The 18,767-nt window shown below is 38.5% G+C and overlaps 1 protein-coding gene across 2 annotated transcripts in view; it reads right to left on the bottom strand.

Moving 5' to 3' along the window:
* Positions 1-18,767, bottom strand: part of erbb4.L (erb-b2 receptor tyrosine kinase 4 L homeolog) — a 493,453-nt gene that overhangs the window by 143,548 nt on the left and 331,138 nt on the right. For both annotated transcript variants that reach the window (NM_001095592.1, XM_041575725.1), the window contains 2 exon segments: positions 1,112-1,230; positions 5,290-5,355. In NM_001095592.1, coding sequence (NP_001089061.1) covers positions 1,112-1,230; positions 5,290-5,355 — 185 coding nt within the window.

Below are 18,767 nucleotides of genomic sequence, written 5' to 3'. Positions count from 1 at the left end.
CAAAGTGCTGCCAGCATATATATATAATGTCATGTAAATGAATATTACTGCAACCATCTACCTCATCTGATATATTGTAGTATGAGAGTACACCTCCTTGTATCCTAAATAAACATCTGTTATTTGTTCAAGAACTTCTGGCATATTTGTATTCTGAATGAGTGCAGCGTGAGAGGTGTCTTTTTTCAGCACCACACCTTTCTCCACACCAAATTGTGAGGCCCCAGCTGAGAGAGAGGGACATGTTCTACCTGATGAGTAGCCACAGCATCGGTTAAGGCCAAAACAGGGTTACACTATCTGACAGACTAAGCTATGATACATAAAGATATTTCCATATTTTAAAAGGGATAAATACTTCCCATAGTCCTCCATGGGCAGCGGCCCAATTGCAAATGGTTCCTCCAATGAGTAATTTGCCTGTTCTATTAATTTTAAATTATTTTTAGGCTTTACATTTCCTTTAAACGGACAATAAACACGAGTCAAATAACTCTTTAAAATGTAATTGCCTGTGACCTCTGGATAGACATTATTTACAGATTGCAATAATCTAAACTATATATGATATCCATGTATTTATCTAGACATTCTTTACACTTGGTATACCTAATTTCCAGGCCAAAAGGGATCCTCTAGGACTGGAGGCATAGGGCAAATGCACTTTCTGCCTCTGTTAAAAACAATCATTTGCTTGATCCTGTGCTAACAACAACACCCATAGTGGTTCCTAAACACTTTTCTAGAACACTTTAGCTAGTACATACCTATAAGTAGAATATTTTATGAAGCAGGTGGCAGGGTTTTGAGGAGAGACCGCTAAATGGCAATTTTAAAATTTGTAAAGTGTTCTCCCCAAAGCCAGAAATCATATGCATTAGCACATAAATATGTTCAAATTCTTATTTGTAAAACTCATAAAATCTGCCAAGGCTAATGCAGGCTGATGTGTAATATGAGCAGGAACGGGAGAAAATATATGAAGGAGCTAAACGAAGAGATACATTGAGAGGAAAATGGATGAGTGGGGAGATTCAGCAAGAGCCTGCATATTAAATCAACATGAGGAGCAGGCTGCGGTGGGTGGAAAGACAAATTGTAGGCAACGTACAAAGCAGTCAGTGTCTTTTGGTCCTGTACAGCCTCCAGCACATTCCCGGTGACAGCAATCACTAACATAAGAACCATAGCATCGGCCATCACATTGTTCTGCGCACACAGTCTTCGTCACTAGGAGGAAAGGAAAGCAGATGTGAGCAGGAAGCACTGGTCGTACTAGGAAATCTATACATTTTGTGTAGCACATTAATAGGCTACACAGTCCACATGTCCTCTCATACTTTTCACATAAATTCTGACTGCTATATTCTGTTCTGAATTCTGAATCCTATACCCAAAGATGTGTCTATTATGCTGAAAGGGCTCATTTAATAACACAGGTGCTAAATGGTATCAGTGCTGTGTCTAAGAGCAACCAATCAGCAATTTATACTGAGAAGTATATTAGGGACATTTCTGCTATAGGGTAAGGTGTCACCTTAAGACCCAAATTTTTGGTTGTCAAAAGCATATTTTACACTTTCTCAGATACCAGGATCAGCCTTGAATCTAGCGACAAAGAAAGAGGAAGTACAGTATGTTATTAAAGGTTACTGCAATAATGCAAATTTGGAATAATAAGAAAGGAGCCCAAGCTTTGAAATGTCATTATAAGAAAAAAGAAGAAACATATCTCCTTATATAGCATTATCACAATCAAGTCATCAGGTGGTTGGCTCATGTTTTATATCAAGCACAAATAGCATCAATATTTTAATTGATTAATCTTTAATACCCAAATCTTTGATACCCAAAGTTAATATTTACTTAAAAAATTCCTACCATGTTGCTTATTGTACCTGCCAGATACATATATTTGTTGGTAGAAAAGCACCCTTAATTTTTTTTCTGAAAGCCCTACAAACAGTAGTCTACAGCAGTGGTTTGTGGACGTTTAAGGCTCAAATCCGATTTTGAAGTCCAGCATTTGATCTGGACTCACTGTAGATCATAAGAAGGGTACAGATACAGTACATGTATAAGCCATTTGGCCATAGTTCTAAAATATCTAGAAAAGCTGATAATTGTCCATGCCAAATCTCAACTTAACTGACCTTTAGGATGGGCTTTCATGATTATCCAGGAGGTATAAAAACCATTCTCCCTAGATTGCAACTTAGCTACCCTCTACAACCATTGTTCTACACTTTTCCCCAACAGAACAGAGAAGAACCAATGTTCTAATGAGGTTTAGGCTTCTAAAAAAGCTACTATAATGATGACATTCTAGATGATGAAATTCTGGCCTTTTCTCCTAGCTATGGATCTGGCTATGAGGACATTTTGCAGCATGAAGCTTTGAAGGGCTGGGGAAGGAAGCAACTGGACTTTAGCCTGATTATTAAAGCAAATCTATACCCTCTATAAAACTGTCCCACTGAGCTTCCCCTGAATATACCAAAAATATATTTACACATTCAAGGAAATTCACCAATTGTCAATGCTGCTGACAAAAAAAACAATTATAAATGCAAGAGAATTTACTAGTAAGAATCCTGCTCACCTGCACTATATCAGCTATCTTGTTGCCATGTTACTTACAGAGAGCATTGCTTTATTTTGGCTGTATAATATAATACTATAACCAGGAGGGAGGATATGCTGGTGTTGAGTTGTTTTCTGATAGAAAAACTATGTTTAATACTTTAAGATTCAGTTGCAGGAACAAAGAACATAAAGCCTAATTCATACATATCAGGTGGGATTCTAGCTGGAGAATTCTTTTGCATTTTAATGGTGTCAGTTGTGACCCTGGAGAGATGGAAGGAATTGTATCCAGCAATATTTGCTTAAGAATACAACCCTGATGTTGATGGACAGCTCCCAGCATGCTTTAGCCCTTGATAATATGTAAGAGTATGTAGAGGGACCTGTAGTAAACTGTGGCTGAGCCGTATGTTTATACCACTATTAATATGGGAACATGAATGAACAATAGAGATATATCTTTTAATGTGTAACTTATGTTCTGATACACAAAGTTGCACTACTGAGGATCTCTCTAACTGAAAAAAAAAATGTTTACTAGATAGTAAAACATAAAGAACACACATGCAGCTAAGATACGTGGCCATTTTTGGCTCTCTAGTGTTAATGGGCCTTCTGAACAATACATAATTGGCAGGAACTGAATGTATAACAGAGGTTGCATAACAATCAGCCTTGAGATGCCCCACTGCATGTTCAGAAAATGCAGACCATCACGGTACAATAAAATCCTATTCTGCATTGTAGGACTAAGGGGAATCAATCCAATGCCATGGAAATGCTCTCCTTCATCCTACAGTGTGACCAGACCTTACTCTGGTGCGGCAAGCGCAGTGCAGGAGAACAAATTAAATCAATACGAGGGACTTGAGAACACGCTCTGTTATTAGCACAATACATAGATTTTAATTAAAGATGTCGCTTGCAAGGAGAGGTCCAGACTACAATGGATTGATCGAGACTGCTTTTGTCTTTTTATAAACTGTACCTTTGAAAACTCTAATAGGTGTCTATAATAAACTGTAATTGCCAAACTCTTGCTGGACTGAAACATTTTTCAAACTTTCATATTTTCTTTTTCATTTTTTCATGTTATCCTGTCCCATAAATTTGGCAGATGCGTGTGTTGCTTGTCTGCATGTAATAGGGTCCCACAATTAACTTTTTTGCAGGTCTACTTTGCTTTCAGTAAATCTGGACATTTAACTGAGGTTATATAATGACCCTTTGACACTGCAGGGTAAGGGTTCTGCTGTTACATGACTCTACATATATAGTCTTGATATTATGCCTTGTGCAATCCAATTGTCTCTTTACTACAGCTAAACTTACAAACAGCACTGACTGATGGTTTTTCAGGGCACTAATCAGTACAACCACACATTCTAATACATCTGAATGGTCGTTTCCTAAAAGATCAGTTCAAGGCAATGTGAAGACACACAACTTATATCTACTTTATGACCTAGTTATGAACTAAAGGGGCCCTGACCAAAGGTTGGACCATCAATGGAGCTTAAAAGTCTCAAACCACTGCTTTACAGGAATTTGTAAGTGTTTATAAAATGTTCCTCTGTGATGCTTTCCCTACAAAGTTATAGGCACTCTGTTGCTATATCATTTCTTTGTGAAGTCTTAGAGTTTATGAATACTTTCATAGTACAGTATATGACATCTCCCCCAGGACAGTTATATATGAGCAATGTTCTTTTATTGGCAAAATGAGTTTGCATGAAAATATTACAGTTATCTATTTTATTCAGTTATCCTGTGCAGATGTGCTGAAATGTATCACAGGCTGGTAAATCTGGTTTCTACTTGTGTTTCACCCATTGTAACTAATTTAGCACCTTCAATATGAATATGAGTGCAAGGTATTATGATGTTAAATATAGACTCCTATCTAAATTTTCTTTTATGTTTTGATGCATTTTTTGCCTACACAAGTCTAAGCTTCTTTATGTTGTGTAAATAAATGTTGAAGGTCAATTCATGTGCAGAACTGGCACAAGATCTGTCCATACTTACTAGAGTTTAGTAATTTGAATCCTAGGTCCCCTATACCATATCTATATGATCCTACAGTATAAAACATAAGTAGGGCACACATTGCATTGGATGTGTGATGTCACATACAGGGGACTGAAAACTCATGAGCACACAAAGACCCCAAGGCTCCCAAGAGCTGCATTCTACACAATAGCGTCCTGATCTACAAATGTGTAGGGGTGTTTAAAAAGTGAAGAAACTAAACTGTTCTTGTTGTTGAAATGTATAATCTATGGATACTTTTATGAAGCTATTAAGAACTTGTAGAGTAGTAGACCTCATTTACTACTGGGCCAAAAAGCATAATGCAAATAAATCATCACAATTCCTCATTTTTTCACCAAGCATTTTACTCCAGAATTCCATCTTAACTGCAACAAAACTTGGAACAAAACATTGTGTCAGTCAATTATGTTCTTAAATTGGCATACTATTGTTATAGCTGTGGCAAACGGGAAAAGGTTTAGGTTTGTACTCCCCTACTTGTGCATGATTTATGGAGTGCTAAACACATTGGTTACCAAACAGCCTCCACCAGCCCTATAAATAATGACTGCCTTTGACATCTTACAGAAGCCCCTCTGGCATGTGCCAGAATACACAGATTTTTTTCATGGACCTAGTTCCCCAAGTCGATAAAATAGCTGAACTTACATCTCTGGCAATGCTGATCTGATGGACCCCAGCAGCGTCCCATACATGACTTTGGACACCTCCCACCTGCAAGGCAAAATGAAGAATTTAGTTTTCTAAGCAAGAAGTAACACTACATATAATGTAATTCGATTTCATTCTTTTTAATACCAGTCTAGCCACTATTCTGAAGAAATTCATTAGCGTTCTTCTCAAGGAAAGATTTCTGACAGTGTAGGAAGAGCAAATGAAAATGTAACATCTTAGACCACATGGAAACTGACTCTAATAATTAAAGTGGACATTTCCTTACCTGATCTAAAGTACTTAAAGATTAACTGTTCTCTAAAGGCATCTGGCTAAATTTACTAATGAATAGAACATATCCTAGAAACACGTTCAATAAAATTGGATAAGGGCAACTGCCATGATCAAAGTTTTTTGCACAAATATGATTTTTCCCCCCTGTAATTTTCATATTTAAGAAAAATCTCAGATGGCTTTAGCTCCATTAAGGAAAAAAATGCAATTGGAGGAGAAACAAATTAAGGATTATTATGTTGCACTTCCTGCTGACTTCTTGGCCTGTTTGAGATGGTTATTCCTTTTTTTCTTATATAATAAATAGTGAAAATCATGGCTTGCAATGTTTTGCCTTGATTTGCACAAGGTGGTTGAACAAGGCAACAATATAACAATTTTTAAGTTAGGAATGTTGAGAAGTATGACTATGAAGGTAGTGATGGGGGTACGCAACATTTTCAGGTACAAAAGTAATCATTGCTTCATCCGGGTACTCTGATTTTCTTCCTCAACTACAAAAACATACAGGCAGTTTAACTGGCTACTGATAAAGCTGACCCTATTGTGTGTGAATGTGATAGGGACCTTAGATTGTAAGCTATGCTTGGGCATGAACTGATATGAATGATATAGAACCTCTGTAAAGCTCTGTAGAATATGTTGGTACTATATAAATAGAGAGTGATAATAAAAATCAATCATAAAGATTAAAATCAGTCCCTGTTGGAAGAGAATTTATTATTCTGGCCTGGAGAGTAATAAGATCCCCATTTAATATGTGTGCCCAACTCTGGCTATTTGACTGCATGGGCAAGAGTGCTCTTGCATTGGGCTTAAGGTCAAATAAATGAATCTATGCAGTTTAAAGGGGACCTGTCACCCCAAGAAATAATTCCAAATTATATTTTATGATGTTAGCCACACAAAATAAACTTCACTGTTTTGGGGACACTGTTATTAAGGAAGCTTTGCATCACACAAAAATCTTGTTTATGTACCAGAATAGGACACTTGATGGCCATGCCCAAGCACTGGCTCCACAATTGTATGGTGGGGGGGGGATGTGGAGAGTGCAGAATGGAAAGCAAAATTAATTGCCTGCCTGCCTCTAAGCCTAAGGCAATATGTGATTGACAGCTGAGATTTTTTAACAAGTTTATAACAGTTATGGGTGTTTTAATAAAGAAAAAGAGAATTTGGGTTCCTATATTTAATTTGAAACTGACTTTTATTATACAGCTTTTTGTGTGGAAGTGACGGGTCCACTTTAACCGCTTGTGTGTGTCTTGACATTGGGATAAACAAATGGATCACAATGATACCCGCCTAGGCATAACAATGTACATTACTATTTCAATAACTGTGCCACCTGCAAATTACATTATAAAACATAGAAATGTTATTAATAGAACAAAACAGCAATTATTTAAAGCTGCAGGTGTTAATAAGGATTATTCTATTTTTATAGGTAAAAGATACGCAAACTGACCATATTTGCCATCATTGTTATGCACATATAATTATAGGGGAATTAATGCATAACTTTTAAAGTGATTCCTAGTGAGAACTAAATGCAATGAGTCATTAACTCCCAGGGAGATGAAATTTTGTTTCCCTTGTGTCATTTATGGGGTAATCAGCCCATAGGTAACATTCTTCAATGGTTCTGATGTGGATTTTAACAATGTATAATTTCCTGTCACTGGGCCATCTGTTTATTTCAATCATAAACTCATTATAGCAACATAATGTAAAATAATTTCTATCTGACAGAATGGGTGGGGGGAATAGGGAGGTAGAGGTGCGGGGGAGGATCCATCTGGCACAAATAATATAACTTTAATCAGTAATAATGATAATTATTATTAGGAGACTAGTGGAGCCCCATACACAAACCTAATGAGTCTTAATTGATTTATAACAGAGGGAATTAGTAATGACTGCAAAGGAAAACATCAGTTTTCTTTAGATCGGATAAATCTAAATATTTTGGAGTAAGAAATGAGCCAACTAGATACAATATGCCCACCTCTGAGGGCACAGACTCGATATTGCTGCATGGCTTTAAAGTCATACAGTCAAATAGAATTGAACATCAATAATAGAAGAAATGGGTAAAACGTTGATTGATAAACATTGTTGATCAAGATTCTCCTATAGGGTAACATCATTTTAATCCAAAACAGCAAGGGAATACAGTTTAGGAGTCTTTGCTAATGAACAAGAGCTGGTACTATATGGTTTGTTGCCTGAGAAGAGCATATTTAGCTTATCGCTTTAGGCCGAGGTTAAATATGGTATGTAGCATCTTTTAGGTGAGTCCAATTCTCATATAATTATAACTTATCCACTACTGCAGGAGTCCCCAAATTTTTTATCCATGAGCCGCATTCAAATGTTAAAAGAGTTGGGGAGCAACACAAGTATAAAAAAAATGTCCTCAGGATGCCAAATAAGGGCTGTGATTGGCTATTTGATAGCCCTATGTGGACTAGCAGCCTACGGGAGGCTTAGGTTGGCAGTCTGTTTTTTTTATACAACCAAAACTTGCCTCAAAAATAAGAACCTATTTTGAGGTCAGTGAGAGCAACATCCCAGGCGTTGGTGAGCAACATATTGCTTGCAAGCCACAGGGGATCACTGTACTACTGTATGAATGATGACTGTCAGAAGAAAATAAGTCACAGGTGCATTATTTTATGGAGGAACTACAATGTGCAATCCACAGCCACTCTATGTCATCTGCCTAGATCTTGAATTACCCTTTTAACTGACACTAACTCTATGACTGACAACTACATAACAGTCCTCCTCGGTGTCCCTGAGGGCTCTGTACTCTCAGTATGCAAAGAGGACAGGAGGCTTGGTCTGTCATATCTGCTGTGGAGATGGCAGTAGAAAGTTCAGATTAAAAATACTAGAATCTGCATATGTTGCCTTTGACTGCACCTCTCTAATGGCAGCTTTTGGTCTGTCAATTTACTTTCATAATTCAGTAAAGCCTCTGCAATTGAAACTACTGGCACTAATGTATTTAGTTTCACTGTTTAGTAGGAAACATTTTCTAACCACCCTTAGGCTGACATGGTCATACTGCCCCTACTTCACTTCAGTGTTCCATTGCAAAGTGATTTATTCTGGCACTTGAACTCCATCTGCTTTTCATTGTGGGAGGTGCATAAATAGTCTGGAAAGCAGAAGTCCCAGAATCCATCACTTGACAATGGTACAAGATGTGAAGGGGGTTGAATGATTCTGTGAGGGGTTTGGAAATGGTTCCTATATATTTATTTTTGGAAGTTTACCTTTATTACATAAGCTCAACTGGATCAGTTTATGTCAAAATGGGTGGAATTGTTTCCCTTTGATTAATATTAACTGTGCCCCATTCAAGCTTTGGATAGGACTGCATTGGCTTGTTAAGCTGCAGTATATAAATAAATACAATATAATATAAATCAAGTATACAGTATATATTTCTAATAGGACAACTGTATTTAGTATCACAGTGATTGAATATTTAACCACTTTCCATCAGAGACTCTTAAATTCATTGTTAAGTAATTCACTGGAAGGGATTAACCTTGTACAGGCATTAAACTTGGATTTCATTGTTCATCTAAGAAAAAAGTTGATCTTGGTTAAAAAAAACCTATGGGAAATAACCAGATATAGCCCAGCAGAATAAAAATATAATTTCTGTAAAGAATGGAGGCTGAGTATTAACAAGCTAAGAGATAGCATTGTACATGAGAGCTGCACAGTCTGGGCCTGCGGGCAATGCTATGCCTGTCCTTGTATAACATTCCCTATTGTAATGCTACATATTCATTGCCTTTTCTTTTGTGCAACACAGGAAGAGAAAAAAAATTAAAGAAATTATTCTCTATCTTAAGCTCTGTGTTACTTATCTTCTGATCTTCAGGCTGCCGGAAGGTTAATTATCCAACTGTAGAACCCGCTACCTCTACTTTTCCTTTTCTCAATCGTACAACTTTGTGGTGCATGGCACAGTGACTGTAACTGGGAAAGCACTCAGCCACGTCATACTGGATTGCTCAGCGGGTCAGAGTTTAATATGCTTTCTTGTGTCGCAGAAATGTACCAGATGACACGAGTTACAGTGAGTATGAGAGTTGCATTAATTTAGCAAGACTTGCGAAAACAAGCATTAATTGGAACATTTGCACAGATTAGCATATTCCCTTACAGAATTGCCATTCTATTACTAATTGAGCCTCTCAATTTTATTTTACAGGTGGACATATAAGCCATGGGTGCATGGGGGACATAAAGGTTCCTCTCTACCAGTCCGTGGCATAACTCGATGGTACTGGGACCCATAGCGAATTATTTTCCAGGTCCCTAAAATGTCTAGAAGTTTACTTGTTTTCCCAATATTTATTGAAATTGTATATGAATCAGGTCCTCATGGGGCCCTGAGATCCACAGGGTCTGCTTCCTCTGTTGTTACACCCCTGCTACCAGCTCTTATCAGAACTAATGTTCTGGGCAGTTTAATGGACAAAGATCTGACATGGTAACAGGTTATACAATGAAATATAATAAACGTGGACTCTTGTAATGAAAGTCAGTCAACTGTCAATTATAGTGATATTTCAGATAGGTGAGGCTTTTGTGTTGACTGTGATAAACATATGTGATCTTGAGGGAGAAGGCTGAGAACTGCTTCAGTAAGAGCCTATCCTGCTTCTTCAGACGATTCAGAAATTTCATCTAGAGCTGGATCTTATCCCAGGGCACTCTCTTCACTTAAAGGGGTGGTTCACCTTTAAGTAAAATTTTAGTATGTTATAGAACTTTTCAGTTGGTCTTCATTATTTATTTTTTATAGTTTTTTTTAATTATTTGTCTTCTTCTGACCCTTGCCAGCTTTCAGATAGGGGTGACTGACCCCATCTAAAAGACAAATCCTCTGTAAGGCTAAATATTTATTGTTATTGCTACTTTTGATTACTCATCGTTCCATTCAGACCCTCTCCTATTAATATTCCAGTCTCTTGTTTGAATCAATGCATGGTTGCTAGGGTAATGTGGACTCCAGCAATCAGAATGCTGAAACAGGAGAGCTGTTGAATAAAAAGCTAAATAACTCAAAATCCCCTCCTGCACAAACAAGGCTTTTATCAAAGGTCAGTAAACTGTATGGGGACTAACAACCATATAGGAAGGCTACATCCCTACTGCACCACTACTAGTTGTCAATCCAAACTCACTGGGGGTCATTTATCAACACTGGGCCCATGGGCAGTAACCCATGGCAACCAATCAGATTGCTGCATTCATTGTTCTTCTTGCAGCTGGCTTTAAAAAGCTAATCACTGATTGGTTGCTATAGGTAACTGCCCATGGGTAAATCTGCCCAGTGTTGATAAATGAGCCCCAGTCTGACCGATAGAACATACCGTTGATACTGCAGCCAACTGCTTTAAGCACCACAGACTACAGTCAGTGATAATAAACAGATGATGTGTTGATGGATTTTTATCTCAAACCCCCTGTAACCTACAAGCAGTGCAGTGTTAATCACTAGTTTCCATGTAAAATGCAAAGGAAGCAGCATTTGTACAGTTAAATCTTATCAAATTCCTTGCCGTGGCTATTTTGAAACATACATTAATTACAGCACAATACAGTTATATCTTTTACAGTGATGAATGACTTCCTTAACGATACCCAGCATAAACATATAGGTGTGCGACTGAGGAAGTGAATGGATGTCTAACATAATTTTTAAATGGTTTTATCAGTTTGTGTATCCTCTATATCTTTTTGAAAATCATAATACGGTTATGCTATAAGCAATTTAATCTAGTCTTTCGAAAAAAAATTTAAATGGAGGAGGGAAATTTAGTTGCAGACGCCAGGCCGCTAGTTCCTGCGAGTTTATTTTAAAGGAAGAAAATGTTGATTGATGTTGCACTGCCTTGCTGGTCTCTAGGAGGAAGGGGTTGTAGGGAGTTTGTAGGGCTTTCATTTCTTTTTTGTATAAAGTTTAAGAACTTACAAGGGGTTGGGGTAGAAGCTTCCCCTTGTCTGATTTTTATGCATATTTGCTTTTAATAGCCACAATGCAAAATAGAATTTCATCCACAGAAACCAATAACCCAATGGAAAAATTATCCTCAATACTTTTACTATTACTTTTTTATTCTATAAAATACAGGAATATGTTTATTTTATAAGTTCTAAATGCCTCATGTTGACATCCCGTCATGGGCTTCAGCAACAGAACAGACTTTACCCCTGTATAAAGTGGACCTGCAAATAAATACTACTTACTGGTTCCATCTCAGGAATTAAACATCATTTCTTGCATGACTCTCTTTAAAGGGGTTGTTCAACTTTGAATTAAATTTTAGTATGAAGTAGAAAGTGATATTCTGAGACAACTTGCAATTGGTTTTCAATTTTTATTGTGGTTTTTCAGTTCTTTAGCTTTTTATGCAGCAGCTCTCCAGTCTGCAGTTTCAGCAATCAGGTTGCTAGGGTCCAAATGAACCGAGCAACCATGCATTGATTTGATAAAGAGAATAGAAGAGGGTCTGAATAGAAACATGAGCAATAAAAAGTAGCAATAACAATTAATGTGTATCATTAGAGAGCAATTGATTTTTAGATGGGGTCAGTGACCCCCATTCGAAAGTTGGAACAACTCTAAAATACATTATAAATTATTAACACCAATTTAAAAAGTTGCTTAACATTGGCAATTCCATAACATACTAAAAATTAACTTAAAGGTGAACCACTCCTTTAAATAAAATAAAAAAGGGGGATGCTTTAGAAAGGTAGCCCATAAGCACCTTTATCAGTGGAAACATTTTCAAATATGTTCAAATATATTCAATGGAGAAGATTTCCGTCACAGTCAATATAATGTCCTTCTTCCAAATTGTCCAACGAACGTGTGCCTCTGACACAGCTAGAAAACTTAAAAGTAACATGAAGTAGGTGAGAGGAAATGAAGAGCAGAAGCAATTTCTAAACTCATTTGGGTGACACTTCTAATGTAGCTCTTTGCTCCTGATACCCACTCCAGTGCTGCTGAATCCTGTATGTTCTCCACAGCTCGTTTCCCAGTTTCACACACACACTGCCCTTAATACAATCTCTGAGAGCTGAACAAATCCTTATTCATAACCCTCTCCTCTTATTGTGATTTACTTTCTGCCAGGCTTTATTTGAACACTGCTGCTATCCACAAGGACAACAAATTTAATTTGCCCAAAGTACAGGCAAATCCTGTAGTTCATACAGCTCTGCTGAGACACAGGGAAGGACAGAGGTGACTGCACTAGCCAACACATCCACAAAAGGGCACTGCCAATAAAAGCCTTAATTTATCCACGTTGGATCCAGCCTGACCAACAATTCCACCTTGATTTAATGGGCACCCCAGCTGAGAGAGACACACAAGCATTATTGCTGTTACTTTGTAATTTTGTAAGTGGCTGGGTTTTTCTGCTTTTTTCCTAATAGTTTAGTTATTCATGGGGTTCAATCTCACAAGTCAGCTTCTGCTGTTAGCTGTTTATAATAGTTCCTGCTTCGTGACTGAGGATTTATTTTAGAGCACAAGCAACAGTTCCACTTGTTTCTTTGGAAGTGCTAACCTTTGTTCAGATCCTGTTTCCTTTCTCACTTAGTTCATAATATATATATAAACCCTATAAAAGCATAAAGCTGCAGGTTTAGAGCTGGATATCTGTCTGTGTCATTGTGCAACCATTTTATTGGCATGCAGGAGCAAGTGGGTTTCACCCACTGTTGGCGCTATGAGTGTTTCTGAGCAAACTACCTTACATATTAGATGTGATCTCTGCTCTTCATTATCTGCACAGACAGTCCTATAGTCAGTTACAGGGCCTGGTGCATGACCATGGTCACCATCAGAAATCTTTGGGTCCAATAAAATTAGTTTGATATGGACCCACAGACGCATTACTTGCACAGCAGGCCCTTTGTAAAAGCCACTAGATATTCCCTTATTTTCATGAAAGCAGAAGGGCCCAAGATGTTCCCAGCCAGAGCCCCCGTTCTTACTACATGAAAAATTAATTAAATGTAAAATGTTGTTGTTGTATATCCCCCTGGGTGAAAAATTGACTAAACCACCTACAGCAGACCCAGTTGATGGCAGGCATATGGGCAAGAGCAAAGTATGGATGTTAGTGTGCTAAAAACTAAATTTAAGTCTGTTGGGAGCAGGGCAATTTAGTTGCTAGATATAACGTCCATGTAACAGTGCAGCAACTTTGTTCTCTGCATCTAATTGATAATTGAATAGCTACAAATGAAAATGCTACAAATGGGTCTTTACAAATGCAAAACTCTAAGGTGAGCAAAATCAAACCCCTTAGCTCTTATTCACTAAGCACTTGTTTAATTTAGAGGAAGGTGCAGAGCGCAGCATTGGGAGGTGCAAGACAGAATTGTCCTATTGCAGACATTAAGGATAGGGCTTTTTAGTATATATATGTATAATTCAGCTCTACCTAATTTGCGCGTTTGAAAGACACACAAGTTAGAGGGCAGGTACAGAGCAGGATGGGGGACATCTACACTTCTCACCCCAAGCCTTCTCCTTATGAATACAGAGAGACCAGCAGGAAGAAGGGCTGTGTTCACCTTAAATGCAAGTTCTTTCTTATGATGTTCCCATGTATATACAAGAGAACATAAAAACTTGCCAGGGCTCAGGTGCCAAGCAACATCACAAGACTTTCTTCATTAGATTTTCCAGTCTTCCAAAATGACCAGCAGGTGGAGATGTACATTTAAATTCAATACATAAGCAGTGTAACAAGTGATAATTTCTTGAAACCCACATTTAAAATGATTAATATAATTTGAAAAAGTTTTCAGAAGAGCCCACTAAGCAATTTTACATACATTTTTCCAAAGGTTTGCATTATCATTACCTTTAGAAAATATACCTACAACTAAAATATTTTCAAGGTCAATAAAATAACTCTCTGCATAAATGTTTTACCCAAGCGCTCTTCAAAGGACACAATGGACAGTGACAGGTCCTTTCCAGTAAAGCCTAAAGAGATGTGATATTCATTTCCAAGATTTTGTTATAAATAGAATACAATTTATAAGCTTTTTAGCAGAAAATAATCTTCATTTAACACAATAATATGGTTGTTAGACTGCAAACAAAACCCAAGAAGAATAGAAACAAAGTAGAAATACCATGCATTCCCATTGCAAAATAAATCCACATAATATATCAAATCAGATTTCAATGTATTTATTGTACATTAAGGTCAACAAGTGAACTCACATGAATAATACAAGAGGAATGGGATAATACGGAAAAAGATAGTATTAATGTATCCATCAACTGAATCAGTCTGTATGTTATGAGGAGTGCTAGCCCCTCACTGCAGAGCAAACACAGGAAGAGCATTAGAAAATTAGAGAAGGGAACTTTTAAAATACCCTGGGGGAGAAAGTGCATGTGGGTGGGTGGACAGCACTCAAGGCACATGCTGTAGATCTCTGTACTAATCACAATAATATAACCTCACTTCAAGAACTGTGTGCAGAGAAGTACCTATAGCCCCTTATCTAGAACCATTACTTTATTAGAACAGGCACTAGGGCTCATTTACCGGCAAATTTGAACCTAGACAGTAACCCACAGAAACCCACTTTGTTAAGTCTTAGGCAGGTATAGGATTGAAAGCAATCTTTTGATTAGTTGACATGGGTTACTGCACTACATCAAATTTGCCTAGTGTCCTGTTATTAAGTCAGATCCATAACCCAGCTTGCATGCACACAGTGAATGGGATAAAGGAGATTGGCTACTGAAGTATCATCCAAATCGCCACTTGCTCCCTGTAGACCCAATTCAATCAATAACAAAAGCCATACATATTTTTTATAACAACAGGCAAAATGATGGTCAGTACAAACCCTAATAATTGAAAATGTGAGTAACTATTGTTTATTTGTTTGCTATAAGTCCTCAGTTTCTTATACTTTTATTGTAAAAGGCTAACTTAATAGAGCTAAATTAATAAATAATGATAATAAATATTAATCTGCAGCATGCACTCAGGGTTTGGTCTCCAAAATGAAATGTGGAATAGCCCTAAAAAGCTAAAAAATATTCATGTACTCTTTCTACACACAAGAAAAATCTGTATAGCTCTTAATATGTGCCAATATGAAGGATCACAACAACCGTTTTCCCCATATCCACAGCTCTGGGAATGGAGACAAGAATCTCTGGTCAATATACAGTTACAGTTAAGCCCTTAACCAAGAGCATTGGAGTGGCTTCTGCTAGGCTTAGGAGGAATCAAGGTTTTCACGCTAAGGGAGATTTAGCTATAAGAGTTAAAGTATATTGTTTGCACAATCCCTCTACTGGGTCATTAAAGGGCAACAAAAGTCTGCAAAAAATAAAATATATTCCCGGCAAAGACAGAACATATTAGATAAACTTGAAACACCTGCACTATCGAAATTCTAATAGAGTCTACAGACTTGCAGGCTGCCTCCACTTAATAGTTTATGATTATGGACATAAGGGGATTTTCTACTCACCAATAAATTATTTTCTTGGAGTACCGTTCAGGCAGCACAGGTACCATAGGCAGGGGCGATTCTAGCCCCTTTGCCGTCTGAGGCAGCTTGTGGATGCCACTTCCTCGCACCATTTTTGGCACTAAAGGGGGTTCAGGAAGGTCGGGGGTGCCCAAGTTGCTAGCACAGAAAAGTGCAATTGCACTCACTGCACTAGAAGAACCAAATTCTCAATTTGAAAATTGGAAATTAGTCTCTTAAAATACCAGGAGCTGCATTTTTCCCGCCCCTTGTAGCCAGTGGGGTGCTACCACCTGAGGTGAGTTTCTCATCTAGCCTCATTGGCTCAGTGCCCCTGACCATAAGGTTAATTTTGACTTCCCTCCAGGAGCAGGATGACTGAAAAAGCTGTTCCTCCTTCCTCCATATATTAGCCCCTACTACTTCAGTTTTAGTTGCCAAGCAGGAGAGCAGCAGTAAGAGAGTATTAAGATAGGGATGGGACTCCCTGTGCTGCTTGGACAGTATTCCGAGAAAAGGATTTATCAGTGAGTAGCAAATCCCCTTTTCTCAACCATCCCCAGGCGCTACAGGTACCAAAGAGTTATGTCCCAAGCAAGAGTGTGGGAGACAGATGAGGAAGGAGTCAGCAAAAAAGGCCTGATAACATGGATTACATGGTAACATGGAGCACGAGAAAACATTTAAACAACTCATTGCAACACTTTCGGCCAAAAGCCACCTGGGCAAAAATATTGAAATTGTAAAACTTGGTGAACGTGTGTATGTAGGACTATGTGGCCACGCGGCAGACCTGGGCCATCGAGGCTTGATTTGCCTGAGCCCACAAGGTACTTAGAGCTCATGTTGAGGGAGGGGCGGATATGGGAAAAGGGTGGCCACTTGCCACTGTCCCTGTATGCAAGCAGGAGCCGGGCTGCTGAACTTCTCTCATGGTGGGAGATACAGCTCCTGCTGGTAGCAGGTTTGGGGCCATCCTCTCTGTAGGTAGAGGCAGCCTAATACTCAGTGGTGGATATAATGACATAGTGCTGATCTATATTCTTCACTGAGGAACAGCAGAGAATAGTAGCAATCTCTTATGGAATTCTGGCTTTGAATATTGACTTGGGGATAAGTCCTATTTATTTGATAAAATGTGAATAAATGCTATTTTACTCCATTTCTGTCTCCTCGTGCTTCATTAAGGTATTTAATAATGGGGTTCAGTGGGATGGCTGAAAGCGAATGGTCAGTTGAGGAATCCCCTTTGTCAAGCGACAGCTTGTCTGAGATAATGAGGTGACCTAGTAATGCTAGGGTATAATAAATGGGGCTACATAATCTACCTAATAAGGAGAAGTCATCAAGCACATGCCTTGGAAGTGTAACAGCATACCTCTAACTGAAAATCTCCCTAGCCAGCACGCAAACCTAGGGAGAAAATTAAGGGGAGATGACAAATTTACCTATCTCCTTGGGAGCAGGATGACAAAAAACTGAAGTAGGAGGGGATAATATCGGGAAGAGAATAGTGTACTGCTTTTTCGGTCATCCTGCCTCCAAGAGGGAAGTTGAAATTAACCCTATGGTACCTGTGCTACCTAGGAGCAGTTGAGAGAAAGACAATTGTCAAAGATGTTCACCAAAATGCAGATATTAAGCTTTATACTGTAGCCATGGTTTCCTTTTTCCCCCTGTTTGGGCACAGAAATTAGGCTAGAGTTTGCAATTTTCTCTTAAACATACCATGTTTAAAGGAGGCCATACACGGGCAGATAAAGCTGCCGATATCGGTTGTTTGGACCGATTTGACAGCTTATCTGCCCATGTATGGGGGCTTCCGACGGGTCTTCCCGATCGATATCTGGCCACGATATCGATCGGGAAGGTTTGATTTTTAACCGACCGACCTGTCGGAGCCCCTTGGCGCATCGTAATTCAATCGTTCGAATTACCCCCGATATAGCCATGCCGCTTAGTGGCATATCGGGGAAAGATCCGCTCGTTTGGCGATGTCGCCAAACGAGCGGATCTTTGAGTCTATGGCCAGCTTAAGAGGTATTTAGTGAAGCACACTAAGGGATAGTCTGGGAAACAGATGAATGTCAGCTGTAATGGCTGGCTCCTGCTTTAAAGTGAGCAATGAAAAGTAATCAACTCAATCTAATGTACAGGAAAGTGCCACAAGTGGAGACTGCATGTCCCAAGTTCTTTGCTGAGTGCCAGCATGCTTAAGTGTCAGTTTTTAACCCCAATTTAACATATACCAAGCACACCACATAAGGGAGTTCCAAGCACAGTAAATTGCTCCCACAGGAGGAGACTAAGATTAAAGTGGACCTGTCACCCAGACACAAAAATCTGTATAATAAAAGTCCTTTTCAAATTAAACATGAAATCTGATTTCTATTTTTTATTAAATCATTCATAGCTGTAAACTCATTCAAAAATCTCAGCTGTCAATCAAATATTGTCTGCCGCTACTCTATGCCGTAGGCATAGAGGCAGGCAGACAGTTACTTTCACTTTCCATTCAGCTCTTCCTAGATGTCACTGCTCTCCCCACATTCCCCCTGTCTCTTCACCATTTAATTGTGTAGCCAGGGCATGGGGATGGACATCAGGTC

The sequence above is a fragment of the Xenopus laevis genome, chromosome 9_10L (assembly GCF_017654675.1).
Source record: "Xenopus laevis strain J_2021 chromosome 9_10L, Xenopus_laevis_v10.1, whole genome shotgun sequence".
NCBI lineage: Eukaryota > Metazoa > Chordata > Amphibia > Anura > Pipidae > Xenopus > Xenopus laevis.
Note: the sequence above shows the minus strand (reverse complement) of the source record. Positions and strands in the feature narration are given on the sequence as shown.